The following is an 18,257-nucleotide window of genomic DNA, read 5'->3' as shown; positions in this document are numbered from 1 at the left end:
TGTGAGGGACCCTGTATCGGCAGAATGCACAGGTGCTGGGAACAATCCACACCAGAGAAGTTTGTTAAGGACTGTGTCCCAGGGGAGGAATCCTGTATCGGAGCAGGGGAAGAATGTCAGGAGTCATCTTCACCTGAGAAGACAGAAGCAGCAGAGCCCATCTGTGAGAGACTGACCACATCCCCCATTCCCTGCCCCTCCGAGCTGCTGATGGGGGAGGAGGTAGAGATATTGGGAGCAGTGATCTGGGCCTGGGAAGAAAGGAGGGAAGGGGGACGGAGACCTTAAAGTGCTGGTTGTAATTTTTCTCATCATCCTACTCCCTTTTTGCTTTTATTCTGTTCTGTTTCTTGTAGAATAAACTTTCCTACTTTCCTCTCTGAGTACTGGAGTCTGTTTTGCCTGAAACCGTAATTGGCAGCGAGCCCTCCCTGCTCTTGTCTTAATCCACAACAACCTTGCTTATCTTTTTCCTCCCATTTCGCTGGGGCCTCTGCCATCCAAACGAGAGTGGGGGTGAAAGCTGGCCTTTAGAGAGTTTAGACACCCCTGTTGTCAGAGTAGGAGGCACACAGATGACAAAAATTAGCAGAGACCTAATTTTGGTATGGATACAGGGTGAAGAAAATAGGTGTGTGCAAATGAGGCCCTATGTAATGAACACTTCAGTTTGGCTTTTAGGTAGAGATGCCTTAAGCCAAATGAGCTTTCGTCTGTCGAATGAAAATTTTTAGTGGCGGCCATTGATGGGCGACCAATCCTGAAGTTAACCTGGCTTACAGATAAACCACTTTGGATTGATCAGATTCATGACCTAGTAAATGAACAGTTAGAAAAAGGACATATTAAGCTGTCTACTAGTCCCTGGAACACATCAATTTTCACTGTCCCTAAAAAATCAGGGAAATGGCGGCTATTACACGATTTAAGAGCTGTTAATGCAATAATGCAGGATATGGGTGCTTTGCAAGCAGGATTACCCTCTCCTGCTATGGTTCTGAAATAATGGCCTCTATTAGATGTAAAGGATTGTTTTCCCACAATTCCTCTACGTGAAGACAATAATGAAAAGTTTGCCTTTACAGTACCATCTATTAACAAACAAGAGCCAGCAAAACAGTATCAATGGGCAGTTTTACCTCAACGAATTAAGAACTCTCCAACTGTCTGTCAAACATATGTTGCCTGGGTGCTGGCACCACTACACAAAAAATATCCTTCTGTCTTATTTTACCATTATATGGATGACATACTAATTGCAGGAAAAGATCTGGATCAGCATCAAATACTGGAAGAAGTGAAGCAACAGTTGGGCATCTCCAGGTTAGTGATTGTGCCAGAAAGGGTACAAATGCACGCCTCTTGGGAATATTTAGGTAATATTAGCACCAGTGTGTGCATCTATCCTTAGAAAGTGACAATTAAAATAGAAATTGCTAATTTAACAGATATTCAAAAGTTAATAGGTGATATCCAATGGGTACGAACCATATGTGGTATCACCAATGAGGATCTTGAGCCACTAATGCCTTTGTTAAAAGGCTCAGTAGAGGCTGACAGTGTGCGAAAACTGTCCTGGAAGCAAAAACAAGAGATAGAAAAAATAGGAGACAATATAGTCAATAACTATAGTCACTGATACGATCCTGACTTGTCTATTAACATAGCTATTTTGTCTATTAACATAAGTAAAAATCAGCATGTAATGGCAGTCTTGATGCAATGGGATTCAGTAGCAAAAGACCCATTGAGGATCCTGGAGTGGACATTTTTGCCATACAATTTGCAAAAAACAATCACAACTAGAATAGAGAAAATTGCAAAAATAATAGTTAAGGCCAGAAAATGTCTGCTGGAAATAGCAGGGATTGAGGCAGACGTCATTTTCATTCCACTAACAGATGAATTCTTGAACTGGGTGCTGCAACAGTCTAATGGGCCTCTAACAGTGGGCCTTATTGTCATACCCAGGGACTATAAATAATCATTATCCGGCCCATAAATTGTTTTCCGTTAAATTTCAAATGGAAGACTGGCCAATGAGATCAATAGTACCTGTTACAGGCCTAACTATTCACTGATGCAAGTAAGATACAAGCCAAAGCAGGAGTGGTTTGGTGGGAGAATGGACAATGGCAAAATCTAACTGTTCATTACCCAGGCAGCTCAGTTCAACTGTTAGAGCTAATGACTGTGGTTACAACTTTTGAGAAATGGCCAGACATCCCATTAAATATCATCTTGGACGCCTTATATGTGGTCGATGCCGTCACTCAATTAGAGTGAGTATTATTGAAAGAAATCTCTAATCAGAATCTGTATAACTTATTTGTACAGCTCTGGCATCAGATAAATGAATATCAAACTTCCTATTATATTGGACATATTCGAAGCCATTTGGGCTTAAAAGATGGCCTATCAGTTGGCAATGAAATGGTTGACAAGATAGTGGCAGCTCCTTTATTGATACCTAAGGGGCCAATAATTGACAAATTTTCTCAAGCCCAAAGATCACACGACTTTTTCACCAAGGTGTGAAAATGCTGGCAAAGCAGTTTGACCTGACCATATCAGACACTCAGGGTATTGTTTCCACCTGCCCTGCATGCCAGAATCAAATCGGCCTAGGGGTAGGAGTCAATCCCGGGGGTCTGGCGCCATTGGGAATATGGCAATCGGATATCACTGTCTATACTCCCTTTTTGGACACTTTAAAGGACTACATATAACCATTGATACCTTTTCAGTGATGGTACAGGCCACAGCTTTAACGAGCGACAGTGCTCGAGATGTTATAAGACATCAGAGGAGTTGTTTCACAGTCCTTGGCATTCCACAGGAGATAAAAACCGATAATGGTTCTGGATATATAGCCAGTAGAACACGTAAGTTTCTGAATTTGTGGGGTGTCAAACAAACTACTGGGATCCCAGGTAACTCTACTGGTCAAGCCATTATCAAACGTACTCATCAAACTCTAAAGGGGCTGCTAGAAAAACAAAAAACAGGGGAAGAGGGGGTGAGCCCTCAAGATAGACTAATGAAGGCCATTTATATTATGAATCATCTAAGAATCGTGGCAAACCAGAATGAACCACTGGCATTAACACATTTTGCCCAAATGAGTCAGGATTTGGATTTTACTGATAAACCTAAAGTCTGGTATAAGAATCCCACTACTGGAGAGTGGCAAGGACCTGCAGATCTGTTAACGTGGGGGAAGAGGCTATGCTTGTGTCATTACAGATCAAGGTCCCCAGTGGATTCCAGCAAAGTGGATCAAGCCACATCAAGCGAAACGACTTAATGACTCTAAGACCAATGAAAAAACAACCCTGAGGAAAAAACAATTGATCCACTTTCAATCCATCACCCCATCAAAATGTAAAACCTGTCAACTGTGGCACCATGCATGTTGTTGCAAATTCCTCCAGCAATCCGTATCTTATTAAGGAGAACTGAAGGACTGCCAATGGAAACATGGAAGCAAAAGCGGTGTCTTTTCATAGATGAAGATATCTCCGACAGCCTAATAAGCATGCTAAAAAAGAATCTGAAACTGCAATTGAAAAGTGAAAAACACCAGTTGAGGCACAGGAAACTCATCCTTTCTCACCAGCATGAGTTCCTTCCGGCAACACATATTAGATTATGTTTATTTTGCATTTATAAAATGGACTTTGATGTTATATTATTCAGCGATGTAGCTGTTATTGATCTTTTGTTGTAAACTCATGGCCATGGGTGAAAATACTTATGTTTTCTTTGTGTATCTTTGATTTTGAAATATGTTGCTGAAGGCTGGCTGGTCCGTAAAGGGGTGTGGGTATGAATATATTGATACAGCTGGCAAACCACTTCCTATTATCAGAAACGGTTTCCAAAGTTGATTGCTCGACCCCCTTGTGGCAGTTTCCCAGCTTGTCCTGTAGCTCTCCGGGAAGACAGCGGCGACACTTGCTTTTCTCCAGCCTTCGGTAATCTCTGCCGTTGCTGGGGCCTTCCCAAAGCAATGGCAAGTGGCCTCGCATACACGCCGGACAACTCTATTACCCGTCTTGAACGCCAGCTGCGGCGCTGGGGCGCTCTGGGCGGCGCACTGCAAGCGGCAGGGAGCGCTTTGGGCGGTGCACCGGGAGCGGCAGACCCGAGGCGCTTTGGGCGGTGCACCGGAAGCGGCAGACCCGAGGCGCTTTGAGCGGTGCGCCGGAAGCGGCAGACCCGAGGCGCTTTGGGCGGTGCACCGGAAGCGGCAGACCCGAGGCGCTTTGGGCGGCGCGCCGGAAGCGGCAGACCCGAGGCGCTTTGAGCGGCGCGCCGGAAGCGGCAGACCCGAGGCGCTTTGAGCGGCGCACCGGAAGCGGCAGACCCGAGGCGCTTTGGGCCGCATCTCTCGGAGTCGAGCACATCTGTAATGGCGGGTACACCGCTGCGCGTGTGAGTGCGGCTGCACAGGACGGGACGTGGGCGGGGCGGGGCGGAGGCCGCAGAGGCGCGATGGGGCTGCGGCGTGGCGGCCACTGACGCGCTGTGTCCTACAGGCTGGCGTGTGGCGACGTAGAGGGGCGGCTGGAGACGCTCTTCGGGCGTGTCCGGGCCATCCAGAGCAAGAGCGGCCGCTTCGACGTAAGACTCTGGGAAGCCAAGATGGGGGGGACCGGGCGCGGGGTGCCCTCCATCTCTCCCTGCGGGGCACCGGGCGAGGGTGTGTGGGGTCTTTCCGCGTGAAGTTCCCGTCCCCGTTCGGCGGGTGCGAGTACGTTGGGTGCCCGCCCGGGTCGACACAGATGAAGGTCCTCACAGGGTTTCACGTGACGGGGGGCTGTGCTCTAGCAGAACCGTGCTGCTGCGCAGAGCCGTGCCTGTCTTGCTGGGGTCGGGACTCTTCCTGCTCTTTTGGAGGGGACTTTATGCGTCCTACGACCACATTGTCCAGCTCCAGAGCACTAGGAGGAGCAACGGTCTGTGAGCAGAAAATGCGGGAGAGCAACTGTCTCCTTGTCACGTTTGTGCATGTTGTGTCTTTGGTCAAATGGCAACTCTCACTTTTTCTGATGATTTTAGATGCTTCTGTGTGTTGGCAATTTTTTTGGCTCTACTTCAGAGACAGACTGGGCAGAGTATTGCACGGGGGCCAAGAAAGGTAAGGAAGGTGTTACTCTGGGCACTGGCAACTGCATTGATTTCACCAGCCATTTCAATATCCCATCACAGTACACTTTTAATTCAGAAGTCACAGTTATATGATGTAATGTTAAAGCAGTTAAACTCAAGTAGGAAGACTCCATACAAGAGAGAAATATGGATTAGTTTTAAAACTTTTCTGTCATGTTCTCCGGCATGTGTATCCAAGGGGCCTGTCCACAATTTGGTAATAGACCCTTGTGTCTGGGTTATCTGGCCAGTGCTGTTTATAGCCATAGGAGAGACAAAGGCTGCTGCTAATTGCTGTCAGGATCTTCTGTCTTCTTGCCTGGATGTCTTATGGCTCCACTTATGTTTCTGACATCGCCTGCTTTTTTGTTTCAGCCTTACTTCAGCACACTGCCACGTAGGGTGGTTGTTTTCTCAGCCTGAGGGACTTGAGAAACTACTTAGATGCTCACTGCGCTTTGGTCAGCAGGTCATGAGATCCCAGCACACCTGCCAGTGTGTGGCTCAGTCCTTCCCTGTTCACACTCACCTTCACACTTCCATCATGGACCTCTCTGCAGCACTTGGCATCCAGTCTTGAGGAAAGGAGAGGTGCTAGCAGTCTGAGTGTCTCTGTTCTTCATCCATGGAGATCATAGAGTTTTCCAAAAGAGCAGGGTTTGCCCGTTCCTCCTTGGTTCCCACAGCCCTTGTGCTGAAGACATTTTTCAAGCCATGGAAATGAAAAGTCTAATGTGGACTTCTCTGCCTGTTTCCACACCCATCTTGTAAAGGAGATGCTACCTCATGCGTGTTTGTAGTGTTCTTCTGTCCTCTTCAGTGCTACTCTGGCCATTGTCCTTGGCATGAAGAAAGCCAGAAGTGGGCTGGGGTCTTGCTTTCTGGTTCCTCCCTGTTGCTACATCAGTCTGCAGTTATTCCCTGCTCATTTGTACATCTGTGTGAGCCGTATGGACAAAGATTGTCTCATCTGCCCTTGTGGTGGAGGACTTAAAATAATGAGGGGTACTGTCTTGTGTTTCTGTTGCTGTGAGAATATAAGGAAGTTTAAAGTTCACTCCCCAAAGAAGCCACTCTGTGTGTGCAGGGAGAGCAGTCTTCCCTGGACTGATGCATTTTTGTTCAACCTGACTTGAATTGTCTTTACCCCTTGAACTGTTGAAAAAAAAAATGTAGCTTATAACCTCACCTATAAGTACATAGATATAAACAAGATTTGTTTGACTTCATGATTTTAAGCTTCATGAAGTTTTCAAACTCTGCAACTGAAAGCAATCTCCTGTATCTGTTGACTGTGGGAGCTGGAACTTGAAGCAACAGCTAACAGCTGCTATAGCAGAGCTGCTGTATTGCTGCTGTTCTCACTTTTAAACAGGAGACTGTTGCTGGTGTTTATTCAGTGAAAAACTTAGGACCTGTCGATGGAGCAAACAGTTGACTGTCAGTGGCATACCAATCTGTCAGGAAATCTACAGCTGGCGTCTCTGACATCAGTCACTGCTTTTTCTAACTTTTAGTAGCTTGAAAAGATTTGACTGATGCTGTTTGGAGAAATAATTATTTATTGATCACCTAGCTGTAGAGAAAGCTGGTACTTCCTATTGCTTTTATAGTTTTATTGTATCCACCAGTTCTTGATGAAGCATGTTCTTCTATGAAGGGAATCAAACTGCTGATGAGCTTGAGCATTTCTCCTAAAACATCAATGGTTTGCAGGTTTTTTGATAGGCATACAAATTTAGATCAGCTTAAACTAAATCACAGGGAGTCCCTATGCTCTGGTATTTACTTGGCGTTGCCCTAGAGAAGACCCATGCTTTTAGGGCTGTGGATCATTTTGAAGCAGATCTTCTTATGTAGACAGTAGAGTGAGTTGCAGTTAAAGCAGAGGCTATTCTCTGCTGAGGCTCTGTGTGTCTGTGGAAGCAACAGGCTTGGGGACTTACTTAGAAGAAAGGTTTCTTGTCCTTAGCTTACTGCTTCTTGGACACTGCAAAGGAGTGGTGGTGGGGTCTGCAGGAGTGGATGGGACCTGCTGTGACTCATAGTAACTATGGACTGAACTTGTGCTAATGTACTTATTAAAAGAGACTGAGTGCCTGTGGTTTTCTTCTTCAGCTCCAATTCCAACCTATGTGCTTGGAGCTAATAACCAAGAGACTGTGAGATATTTTCCAGACATCAATGGCTGTGAATTAGCAGAAAACATCACTTACTTAGGTAAGGCTGCATATGGTTTGTGATAAGGAATGGGCATTTGCCTGGTTGTGCTTTCGTGAATGTTTTTTATCTTCCCATTTTAAAGCACTTCCTTTTACTGGAAGTTTTAAGATGGCATTTCTTATTCAATTCAGACTGGATTTGAACACCGTGTTACATTTGCTGTGTATAATGTGAAAGAGAACCCGGCTTTTTGTTATTTTCTAACACTGAACTTGCTAACTCAAAGGAAGAGTGGTTGAAAGAGCTTGTTCTTTGAGAATATCTTGTTCCCATAGTGTGCTCATCTTTGTATGGGGAAGGTTTCCTACTTGAAGTATGAGTTTGCTACACTTTGAGGCTGTACTGGAGTAGCAAATGTGTCATCTTTAAAGGTACTGAAGCTGTAGCAAGGAAAAACTACATTCTTTCTAGACTTCCACCTGACAAATGGGTAACAAGTAAAGGCACTTGCAGTTGGCTTCTTTTACTCGACCTTCATACAGACCTGTTGATACAGACTGATTTTTGGGAAGCAAGGTAGCTGTGAGGAGACTGGAGGTTGCCTGAACAGCTGTGTCACTGTAGACAGAGTTGGGTTTGAGCCATTGTGCGAAAACAGTCTTTGCCACAGTTTATGGGCACAGAAAACAAGCTGTTGGTAAGGAGAGTTTCAGTAGAGGCAAGGCCGTGTCTCTGTGATGTAAATAAGAGATTATTTGTCATGTCTCCATCTTTTGTGTGTGCCTGTGTGTTACTGCAGGCCGTCGAGGTCTTTACAGTGGTACTTCTGGACTGCAGATTGCATACCTGAGTGGTACTGAGTCTCAAGGTGAGCCAGCCTCTGCCTACAGTTTCAGCACAAAGGATGTGTCAGAATTAAAAACATCTTTGTTATCAACCCCAAACTTCAGAGGTGTGGATATATTGCTGACGTCCCCCTGGCCCAGAGATGTGGGGGTTTTTGCCAGCAGTGCAGTAAGTATTCCGTTTTCTGGTGGAGTGGGTTTCCGGGTCAATTTCACAAAGGGTTACCTTTGTGCTTGCAGTGACAATCTGGGCTTTGGGTCATCTCTGAGTGCTTGAGAAAGCTGAGAGTAAAAAAATGGACAATGGATGTTCCAGTTCTTCAGAGGAGGACCAAAGGGGAAGGGTGTTTTTGAAACTTTAAGGTGTTTTATCTGTTCCTGCCTGAAAAAAGAGTCGGTAGCTTTTGCCTGATCACAAATTTTACTGTGCATTCAGTTGTTTACAATTGCTGTGGAGCGATGCTGCCCATCTCTAATGTGGAATTCTGTGCCCTGTGTATCTTCAATACCACTTGACAATAAGTTGTTCTTTCTCTCTGTTGCAAAACTTTTTAAGCATTTTGTTGTTTATTTCCTTAAGTATCAATCAGCTGTACTAAATGGTCTGGTTCTTCCTTTAGATTTTGAGAATGTTGTTTCACATGTTTTCATTTAGTGATGGACTTGGCAGTGTGAGGTGACTGGTTGGACTCGATCTTAAAGGTCTTTTCCAAACATAACAATTAAATGATATCTGTCAAAATTTCTGTTGTTAATGTTCCTCAGCAGAAGTGATTTTTCAGCCATAAGTTCAGGTCATCTGAAACCTTCATGGAGAGCAAGGCTGCATACCATGGGAAAAGTACACTTTTTGCTTCCCCTCAGTATCTTTTGACATCCAAAAGGATGTATGATCCTCAATCTAAAAGCATAAATAATCCTCCTTCATCCTCCCACCTTCCCACAAAAAAACAAACCCACTAGCCTAGGGAGTTGGATAGAAACAAGTATTAGGGATGTTCTAGCTTAAAAAGAAAATTCATGCCTCCAAATTCCCATGGAAATTCTCTGTTCAGTATGTGGTTGGACACATGACTTTCCTCAGCATGAATTTTCTGGGAACGTTTTCACTTGGATTAACAGAAGAGTATGTTAATGGTGATTATATTCAAATATGTGTATTGTTAGGAGTGTATAGTTTATCACCTGAGGACTCAGTAATAAGTCTTGGAGATTCTCTTGTGCACTGAGACCTTGAAATGGCATCACTGAAAGCAGGACACCTGAGGAATGATCGGTTAAGTCTCTTGCTCTTTGTCACCTGAAGTTCCCCTTTCAGCAAAAGCGATGTGAGGAGCTAAATTGTGTGGATGAGAATTGTGTCCCTGGAGAAGTCTGTGGGTTTCCTTTTCCTGAAATATTTTGTAGCATTGTTTTCAGTGGGGCAGTATGTCAGGGATTTTTATTAAACAAAATTTGTTTTCAATTTTGTAGGGAGAAATAGATACCAAGAAATGTGGCTCCAAGTTAGTATCTGATCTAGCTGCAAGTCTCAAACCAAGGTATCATTTTGCTGCCCTGAAGAAGGTGTATTTTGAAAGACTTCCTTACAGGTTTGTAAGACCATGTGAAATCTCCTTTATTTTCTAATAGGAGTCCATTTTATATAGAACACAGGAGGACAACTTTAACATTATTTTATGGAATCATCCAGTCCCAGCACAGGGTCAAGATTGTTTCTCAGATGCAACTTATTACATAGTTCCTGCTGCCACAAAAACTGTGCCATTGCTGACAATACTTGTCTGGGTACATTGCTATAAATCTGTTAATGCCTTTGGTTGCATTTAAAGTGTTCAGCCTTATTTAGGGATAAAATGTATCATGGAAAAGATCTTGTGTGGTGAAGAGACTGGTATCGTCAGTCATAACTTGGTACATAAAATGTGACTAGTGATGTAAGGTAGGTGTCAGAACAACCTACAAATAAAATTCAGGCTGTTGTGATAATGTTGAGTAAGATTATTACCTCTTATGCAGGAAACACTTTAAAAGTGGAGCTCTTCTCAGCCTAGTGTTTTGTCCTCTCAGCTCTATATTTGAACTGCAGTGAGACATCATTTGGATCTGTGCAGCTATTTGTTGTTAGATCTCATGAATCTGTCCTCAAGCCTCCATGTTCTTAGCCAAAGACTGTGTGGCTGACATGCTATCTTGAGTAGCTTCATGGAGGACTTGTGGTTTCCCCCTATCCTTTTCTATATTGTATATGCCAGTATAGTCCATGTTTTGCTTCCTTACAGAAATCATATAGTGCTACAAGAGACCCCACAGCATGTGAGCAGGTTTATTGCACTTGCTGATGTTGGCAATGCAAGCAAGAGAAAGGTACTGACACTCCTGAATCTTTCTTCTTTTCTCAAAAAAGTAAGCCCAACTTTGACTAGCTAGAGGACAGCATCAATCACTTAAAAGCTTGTTTGAACTGGAGGGACCTTCATCACTTGACTAATAGATACCATTTGCCCATTATGTCAGAAGGGTGGGCTGCAAGATGTGCTCTTAGGCACCGTTGTTCTTCTCTATTGTCTGCCTGGTCAAATGGCACATAACTGTGAAGAAGGCTGCAGAGGAAAGTGGTTAGAAGCTCCTTCCTCCTCCCCAGCTGCTTTACATATTTTTGGTTTATGTCACCTGTTTTGAAGAAGGAAGGGAAATTCCAAAGGACCCCTTACAGATCACTAAAAATAACTAACTTTTGGGATGGAAAGGGGATGTTTTGGTTTCTTTAACCTCTTTCTTCTCTCACCTTATGAATTTCACAGAATATTGATATAGAAGAACAGGTTGATAGTGGTTAAGAAGGCATAGGAAATAGGTCTGGTAAGAAAAAAAGGTCAAGAAGTTCTGGACAGAAAGAAGGCCTGGTAACAGGCAAGGATCAAGGTTGTTTCTTTTTCAAGCAGGACACATTGCTGCTTTTCAAAGAGGTCTTTCCTTAATGTGAAAGCAGTGAGCCACTTGGAAGCAATGCATAAACTCTTGGTTGCACTGGGTGGGAGATTGGCACAGGGAGTGTGTTGTTCATGTCCTGCCCTAGCTTAAGCACTGATTTGCTGAGTTCTTGCAGTGCTAAGTGTGTCAGTGTTTCAGGGTGGCTTAGTTCACAGCTGACCTCTTCAGAGTTGGTAATGGCAAGAACTTTTTGCATTTGAGATATCTGTTTTTGTTATAGTATCTCTACGCTTTCACCATTGTGCCAATGAGCTCGATGGACCCTGCAGAGCTGGTGAAACAGCCACAGGATGTCACTGAAAACCCATACCAAAAATGGCGGAAGGAGGTGCAGCACACGGAGACAGCCCTGTGTGCAGAGGTACGCTGCCTTCTCACCCATGTGTGCACTCTGCTTTTCTTCTCCATGGTCAGGGAGCTTAGGACAGTGTTTGGGCCTAGCCTTGGGCTGTTGCTGTTCTTTGGTCACTTCCAAGGTTCTGTGTAAACTGTATGCATGAACCAAATTTTATAGCTGGGAGATTGTTACAGTTGGCCCCTTAAGCCAACCATATCCTGGGCTGGACCAAAAGCAGTGTGACCAGCAGGCCAGGGGAGAGGATACTGCCCCTCTGCTCTGCTCTCATGAAACCCGACCTGGAGTCCTATATCTAGCTCATCCATGCTCCTTTAAATATTGATTACTTGCCACCTGAGGGCAAGGAGTTCCTTCTTGGGATCTGAACACTGTGTTGGTGTCAGGAGTTTTGAAATCTACAACTTTGTAAGTTGCTTATCAGACAACTGGATTGTGTTCATTGGTGTAGAGAGTCAGATTATTTCCCTGTGCATAGCATGTTTTGCCTTCTGAGCATTGTGATATATGCTCCCACTGGAAACACATGAAGAGCTATGCCTATATATCTTAATGCAATGTAGAGAAAACAAATTGGGAAATCATTGGGTGAACGGAATACTCAGCCTGAAGTTTGGCTTATCTTTGGCTTTACTGAAGCGGTGTGTCAGGTAGGAAGTGCAAGCACTAAGCCCTGCTCTCCAGTCTTTCTCCGTGGAGCATGCCCACAAAGCAAAGGGCTGTCAGCATGGGTGGACACAAGGGTGGCAAGCAGCTCCTGATCCTTTTAGCTGGGACAACCTCCCTGCCTCCAGCTGAGAATTGCCATACATAGTGTTCAGCCCCTGCCACTAAGGTTTTAAATAGACCAAACAGTTAATAACTTGATGGAAGCAAAAATTCTTGTGCTTTGAGCTTCAATATCCAATTGAAGGTAGGTGTGAAAGTTTGTGAAGTTTACTGAGAAAAATCCTGCTGCTGTACGTGCCAGTTCTTCCAGCATGGGTTGGATTGCAGACTGCAGTTGTGCTTTTGTGAGGGAGCCATACTAAGCTTGTGTGAGCATCCCCGGTCTTTACAGTCCTCAAGTGTTTTCTTCTACATCTTTAAAGCCTTCTAGTGGCATTTTGCAATATACGGTCACTTAGTCAAGTGGTTTCAGCCTCTGTGTGAGTCTGTTGAGAGGTTAACATCTTTGGCACTGGCTGTTAAATGAAAAGAGATTTGAATAATCCATAAAATCAAGCAACACTGAATGTTGAGCATAAGGCTAAATAGGAGAATATAGCAATTTGGTGTAGCTCTCCCAGAATTTTTCACCTTGCTAATGCTACATATCCCGGCAGGCAAAGTGTGCTACATTATTGTGAGAGCTCAGTTAATTCTATTCAGAATAGTGATGCTGTCACTCTTGATGCTTTTCAAAGGTGGCTACACACCTCTTCAGGAAAAAGCAAATTCTTTTACATACTGTGACTCTGTGACATAGTTATAATGGGCTTTGATTTTCATTTTCTAAACAGGAAGAAACATCTTGTCAATTTTTCTTTGATTTGAACAAGCGTGAGGGAAAGAAACGTCCCTCAGATGGGAAAGAGAGAGGAAACTCCCAAGCTAAGCAAGCCAAAAAACCCCGTAAGTACACAGATGCTTTTTTCCTGAGCTCTTCCCTTAAGGCATTTGACCAATTCACTCTTCACTTTTCTCAAGCTGTTGAGCTATATATGTCAGCTACAGTGGGACTACAGAGAAATAAAGTCCCTTGTTTCCTACAATCTTGACAACCAATAGGTGAAAGAAAAGTCAAAAGCATAGTTTAAAAGCTATCTGGGTCTGTAGTAGTTGCAGTTGGATTGATGCCGTTTACTGTCTGAACCAGACTGGCCTCTGAACACAACAACCAGTTTCTATTCAGGGGGAATGCAAAAGACTGGATCATGGTGATGATGAGTTCTTCAAGTCACTTAGTGCTGTGACTTCACAAAGTACTAATGAACTGGGAAGAGAAAAAGCCATTCTGTGTTTCTCAGAAAGCCTCTGTGTTTCTGTGCTATAAGTCTTCTTAGAGTTTGTCTGACTTGAAAAACTTGAAATGAAATGTTTAATCATTGTGACCTCTCAGTGACAGTGTTATTGCAAGCATGTATCTTTACAAATGTTTGACTTGGTTTTAAAGAAATTTGGGCTTAAGATGCAAATATATGTGTTGGCCTCGCTTTTTGTTTCTGTGAAAGCTATCTCTGCTGCCAGTGAGTAAGAAACATCATAAAAAAAATGCCTCTGGTAGTCTGCTTGCCTTGGTTATACAAGACTAAGTTCAGGTTTTATTTGATTTCCAAAGCCTTTGCATAGTCATTGCACATAATTGTTTTATGAGGTAAATTGCTTTATGCTACAGCAAGCACAGTGTCATTGCTCTTTATGTGCCTGCAGAGGCACATAACTGGCTGTAACGGCACTAATTTTTGATGAAAGAATGGGGGGTGTTCTTGCTTTTCCCCCATAACTTCTGTAGGACATAGTGTGCCATTGTGCATATTCGTAGAACTTCTTCTGCAGTTTGATGTCATGAGAAGAGAGCCTTGTTATGTGGTTTTGCTCAGAAATAAATGCCAGAACTGGACATAGGGTTTCCTGAAATTTTGGGTGGAACCCCAACATATTTACTGCATTTGCAAGGGTGCTTGTCTGTACACAACTTGCAGAGGATGCAAACACAGCATTTAACCCTAAGGGGAGGCCTGGCTTATCAATGCCATCAACTTATCTTAAACATCAGCTCAAGTATCGCTATTTGGGTGTGAATCCAGGTGTTTTGAGTGTGAGAAATGGCTAGAACTGACAAGCGTGTTTGGTGTTTGTCCTTGTCTGTACCTGTACAGTATTTTTACCTCTTTTTGATTCATTTAAATTTCCTAATGCTTCCTTATTAGTGAGCTGTAACTACTAAATTCATGGAATTGGTGTTCTTCCATTAAATTAAAATACTCATGAGAATGGCAATTGGCAAGGGTGTGACTGATGCCACCTCCTCTCTTGCTGAGATTTTCCAGATGCAACAGTTCTCTGACCAGATCTGCTGCCAGGAGCTGTGTCCTTCTGACACCTTCAAGACTTTATCAGCTGGGAAGGGAGCCTGGAAAATAAAAGCTCTACCAAATCTTCTTCTGTTCCTTGTTCTGACAAATAAGCCTTGTGCTAACACTTGTTTCTCTTTCCTCTCCCAATAAAGCACAGCCCACAGGGCCCTGTTGGTTCTGCCTTGCCAGCCCAGAAGTTGAGAAACACCTGGTTGTTAGTATTGGCACACATGTAAGTACCCATAGCACAGTCTTTGCTACGTGATGGCAGAATTGTGGTAATGGACAGCAATTTAAAAATATCAGTGTCCAATTTTTAGCCTTAAAAAAATCAAACAAACTTTATTTGAAGCTGACTCTTGGTTTTGTTTTCAATTTCTTCACATCTTCCCTACAAAAGACATATCAAATCTTTTAAAAGTTAAGCATGGCCCAGTTTTTCTCCAGCAGCAAAGTTGGATTATTGTGCCAGAACACTTCTTGCTGTGCCAGCCCTTGTGGTTTGCTTACCTGGCAGAACTTTTCCAGCATGAACTTGGTGTAAAGTGGGACTGGCTTTGGCAGCAGGATGCACTATCTGGAGTTATGCCAGATCCTCCTGGAATGATTGGTTCCCGTTTTGTTAGATCAAACAGAAAATAAGACAGCTTTGAAGTCCACATAGAGTCATAGAATGGTAAGGGTTGAGCATGTCAAAGTATATCTTGGAGATTATTTCAATCATTGGTATATTCACTTTGCTTATTGCTCCTGTATAGCATAATCCAGTTCAAACTGCAGCTACAGGGTGGATTTTCTTGTCATGGTAAGAAACTCTAGCCACAGTGCTGAAACTGACACAGCTGCTTTCGTGCAGATAAGGCACTCTGGCACTTAAAAGAGCCATTTATTTATTTGTTTGTTTGTTTGTTGTCCTGTAGTAGTCCCTCTCTCATTCCTCTAGTAATTAATGTACTGCTAATAAACAATTCTTAAGAAGTTTCCTGATCCTGAGACAGAATTGCTAGAATGGGGGAATGCAATCGGAGCATAAACTTCCACTACATGGTAGAAAAGTGCTACTTGCATAACTGATGGGTATTGTTTCACCCTAGTGCTATCTTGCCCTGGCCAAAGGTGGCTTATTACCTGATCACGTCTTGATTTTGCCTATTGGACACTATCAGTCAGTGGTTGACTTGTCTTCAGAGGTGGTGGAAGAACTGAACAAGTACAAGTCTGCTCTAAAGAAATTTTTCAGAAGCAAAGGAAAGAGATATGTCCTATTTGAAAGAAACTATAGGAGTCAGCATCTGCAGTTACAGGTATGGTTTTAGTGTCATGCCTGGAAAACATACTTGCATTTCCGTGAATGAATTGAAAGAGAAAGTTCTCCCTCAAACTTCCCTCTTTATTCTGTGCCTTCCCAGCTGTCCTACCCACAGATAGAGGCAGAGCAAAAATAAAACCAGAATGCTGGTTCTGCCACAGTCCTTTAATTCTTCCTGTTGCAGCAGCACAATATTGGTTGTGTTGAGTGGGTAAGGAAAACTTTTACCTGCACAGAATTGATTAAAAAGCCCACAAGTTCTCAGATAAGTTACAAGACCACATTCTCACACTGGCTCACAAACTGTGGTGCTCACATTTGTAACTAAAGTAGGCTGAAAATCTAAGTATATACCAGCCCTTTGATTTTGTTTTTCTTTTGTCCTTGTGTGTCAATTGTTTACGGGTTTATTGTGGTGGTTTATATATTTGGCTGATCTGTAACTGTATCAGAGTGGCCTTAAACTACCACAGAAATCAGAAAGGAGAAGGCTATGCTGAGAACTTCTTTCAAGCTTTTAGTTTTCAGCTTTTTGTTCAGCTCCTACAGAAAAAAAATCTCATAAGTTTAAGCCTGTACAGATAGGTGCTCACCTGTCTGTTATGATGATTCTGAGCAGTACTGAGGAGCACACCAGCTCCAGTGATGGACTGTCTGCTTTCTGCAAGTGGTTTGTTTTGTCTTTTCCTCTTTAGACAGAAATGTTGTTCTCCTCCTTCAGGTGATTCCTGTCCCATTGGACCGCTGTACTTCTGAAGACATTAAAGAGTCTTTTATTGCACAGGCACTAGAACAACAGATTGAATTATTAGAAATCCCAGAGCACTCCAATATCACACAAGTACGAAACAAGATTTTACCTGTTACTTTCTCTCTGTCTTATATTGGCTGCACTTTCCCTCTGCAGTCACTTTGTGTGATTAAGTTGTTGGAGGCAGACCGTTGTAGATCTGATACGGAGATGTGTTCTGCTCGAAGTGCCTTCGAACAACAGATGTTATCTGAACAGATGCTTATCAGGAAATTATTCCAGCCATGTGTAGGGTTTGCTGAGTTAGTTCCTTCTGATACCAAACACTAACCCTCTTCCAGTGCCACTGCATATCAAGTAGCTTTAGATTCCTTTGGATGAGAATTTGAAACAAATGTTCCTGTTACCTTAGAAAAATGAGTCAGTAGTGCCATAGAGTTTTTTTCCTTTAAGCTCAGTAGTCACAGACAGACCTCATCTGCAGCAGGAGCCAGCAATAGTAGGTGTACATGCTGGTCTTATTCTAAGCCATTGCAGTTGTTGATCCCCAAGTTGGCAAGTGTAGAGGCTGATGCTTTTCTTCCGTAAAATATACTGCATTGCTATGGAATAGCTTAGCTCGGGTTAAGAAGGATCAGAACTGTGCCATTCTCTCCTGTAGTGACTGTAGTGGTAACTACAGAATTGAACCACAAAATCTTTGAGTAGTGCCGTGTATGCATCATCCACCGATGACCCCAGCAGAGAGCGATCCACCACTTCATTGTCCCTTGGAAGTTTTGGTTTAGTGTTAACTGCTGATGCACTTTGGGGGTGGGGGCAGGGGGGGCGTGTGGTGGTGTGCGGTTTGCTTTGTCCAGTTTCCTCTCTCAAGAAAAGCCTCTGTAGTTGGAATACACCAGCTCTTGTCCAGATGCCATCCGGTTTGCGGGTGGGTAGAACCGGTCTGAGCTGCGGGGCTGCAGTGGCCTTTTCTCCCCACCTCTCCCCCCTCCCGCAGGTGGTGCAGCCGGGGACGCCTTACTTCTACGTGGAGCTGGACACGGGAGAGAAGCTCTTCCACCGCATCCGCGGCCGCTTCCCGCTGCAGTTCGGCAGGTCGGTGCCGCTGTCCCTCCTCCCGGCCCCGCAGGGCGCGGCGCTGGCGCACGCCCGGTGCGGGCGCCGGCGGTGACGCCGCTTGTGCTTGCAGGGAGGTGCTGGCGAGCGAGGCGCTGCTGGCGCTGCCGGAGCGCGCCGACTGGCGGCGCTGCGCGGCCGAGCGCGCGGAGGAGGAGGCGCAGGCCCGAGCTTTCCGCCGCGACTTCCAGCCCTTCGACTTCGCCCTCCGGGCCTGACGGCGGCGCTCACGGCCGCGACGGCCGCGCGGATGCAGGCGGGCGGGAGCGCGCAGTGACGCGGAAATAAAGGGCGCAGTACTGGTAGCGGCGAGTGGCTGCGGCGCGATGGAGCGGGGGACCCCCGCCGGGTCCGGCGGCGGCTCGGAGCGGGTCCCCGGCGGGGTGGCGCTGCGGGGGCAGCCGGCGGGCGGCTGCGGGCCCTGGGAGATGCGCGAGCGCCTGGGCACCGGCGGCTTCGGTAACGTCTGCCTCTACCAGCACCAGGTGGGGCGACGCGGAGCGGGGCT

At 44.7% G+C, this 18,257-nt stretch overlaps 2 protein-coding genes, 1 long non-coding RNA gene and 1 other non-coding gene across 8 annotated transcripts in view; 3 read left to right on the top strand and 1 right to left on the bottom strand.

The window, feature by feature from the left end:
• Positions 1 to 4,358: 4,358 nt before the first annotated feature.
• CWF19L1 (CWF19 like cell cycle control factor 1) lies at positions 4,359 to 18,063 on the top strand. 3 transcript variants are annotated; one of them, XM_062001826.1, is made up of 14 exons: positions 4,361 to 4,437; positions 4,542 to 4,626; positions 5,065 to 5,143; positions 7,273 to 7,374; positions 8,117 to 8,331; positions 9,636 to 9,754; positions 10,445 to 10,529; positions 11,377 to 11,517; positions 13,014 to 13,125; positions 14,723 to 14,802; positions 15,665 to 15,874; positions 16,601 to 16,720; positions 17,631 to 17,728; positions 17,823 to 18,063. In XM_062001826.1, exons 1-14 carry the CDS (start codon positions 4,415 to 4,417, stop codon positions 17,965 to 17,967), a joined length of 1,614 nt encoding a protein of 537 aa, XP_061857810.1. In that variant the 5' UTR covers positions 4,361 to 4,414; the 3' UTR covers positions 17,968 to 18,063. The 3 variants fall into 3 exon arrangements, with proteins under 3 accessions (XP_061857812.1, XP_061857810.1, XP_061857813.1); XM_062001828.1 differs by lacking the exon at positions 4,542 to 4,626 and having other exon boundaries at positions 4,359 to 4,437; XM_062001829.1 differs by lacking the exons at positions 4,361 to 4,437; positions 4,542 to 4,626; positions 5,065 to 5,143; ... (1 more) ...; positions 8,117 to 8,331; positions 10,445 to 10,529 and having other exon boundaries at positions 9,664 to 9,754.
• Positions 9,756 to 17,793, bottom strand: LOC133625989 (uncharacterized). Of its 3 annotated transcripts, none has more exons than XR_009819213.1 (4): positions 16,740 to 17,793; positions 16,473 to 16,631; positions 15,081 to 15,168; positions 9,756 to 12,695 (listed from the first exon to the last, which is right to left on the bottom strand). It is a non-coding gene; the product is annotated as an uncharacterized LOC133625989 (long non-coding RNA). The 3 variants fall into 3 exon arrangements; XR_009819214.1 differs by lacking the exon at positions 9,756 to 12,695 and adding an exon at positions 14,924 to 14,961; XR_009819215.1 differs by lacking the exon at positions 15,081 to 15,168.
• On the top strand, positions 16,288 to 16,430 carry LOC133626004 (small nucleolar RNA SNORA12). Its single transcript, XR_009819224.1, has one exon. It is a non-coding gene; the product is annotated as a small nucleolar RNA SNORA12 (small nucleolar RNA).
• CHUK (component of inhibitor of nuclear factor kappa B kinase complex) overlaps positions 17,980 to 18,257 on the top strand; it is a 34,507-nt gene continuing 34,229 nt past the window's right edge. The window contains exon 1 of the mRNA XM_062001824.1: positions 17,980 to 18,234. Coding sequence (XP_061857808.1) covers positions 18,076 to 18,234 — 159 coding nt within the window. The 5' untranslated portion in view covers positions 17,980 to 18,075. The remainder of the gene's footprint in view (positions 18,235 to 18,257) is intronic.

This window comes from Colius striatus, chromosome 8, assembly GCF_028858725.1.
Source record: "Colius striatus isolate bColStr4 chromosome 8, bColStr4.1.hap1, whole genome shotgun sequence".
Lineage (NCBI taxonomy): Eukaryota > Metazoa > Chordata > Aves > Coliiformes > Coliidae > Colius > Colius striatus.
This window is presented reverse-complemented; position numbering and strand designations above follow the sequence as displayed.

Bases quoted from the DNA above. Each gene is read 5' to 3' on its own strand.
- CWF19L1 (XM_062001826.1), top strand. From the start codon at position 4,415: ATGGCGGGTACACCGCTGCGCGT. The intron at 4,438-4,541 runs GTGAGTGCGGCT...TGTGTCCTACAG, and splicing joins GCGGGTACACCGCTGCGCGT to GCTGGCGTGTGGCGACGTAG. The intron at 16,721-17,630 runs GTACGAAACAAG...CCCCTCCCGCAG, and splicing joins AGCACTCCAATATCACACAA to GTGGTGCAGCCGGGGACGCC.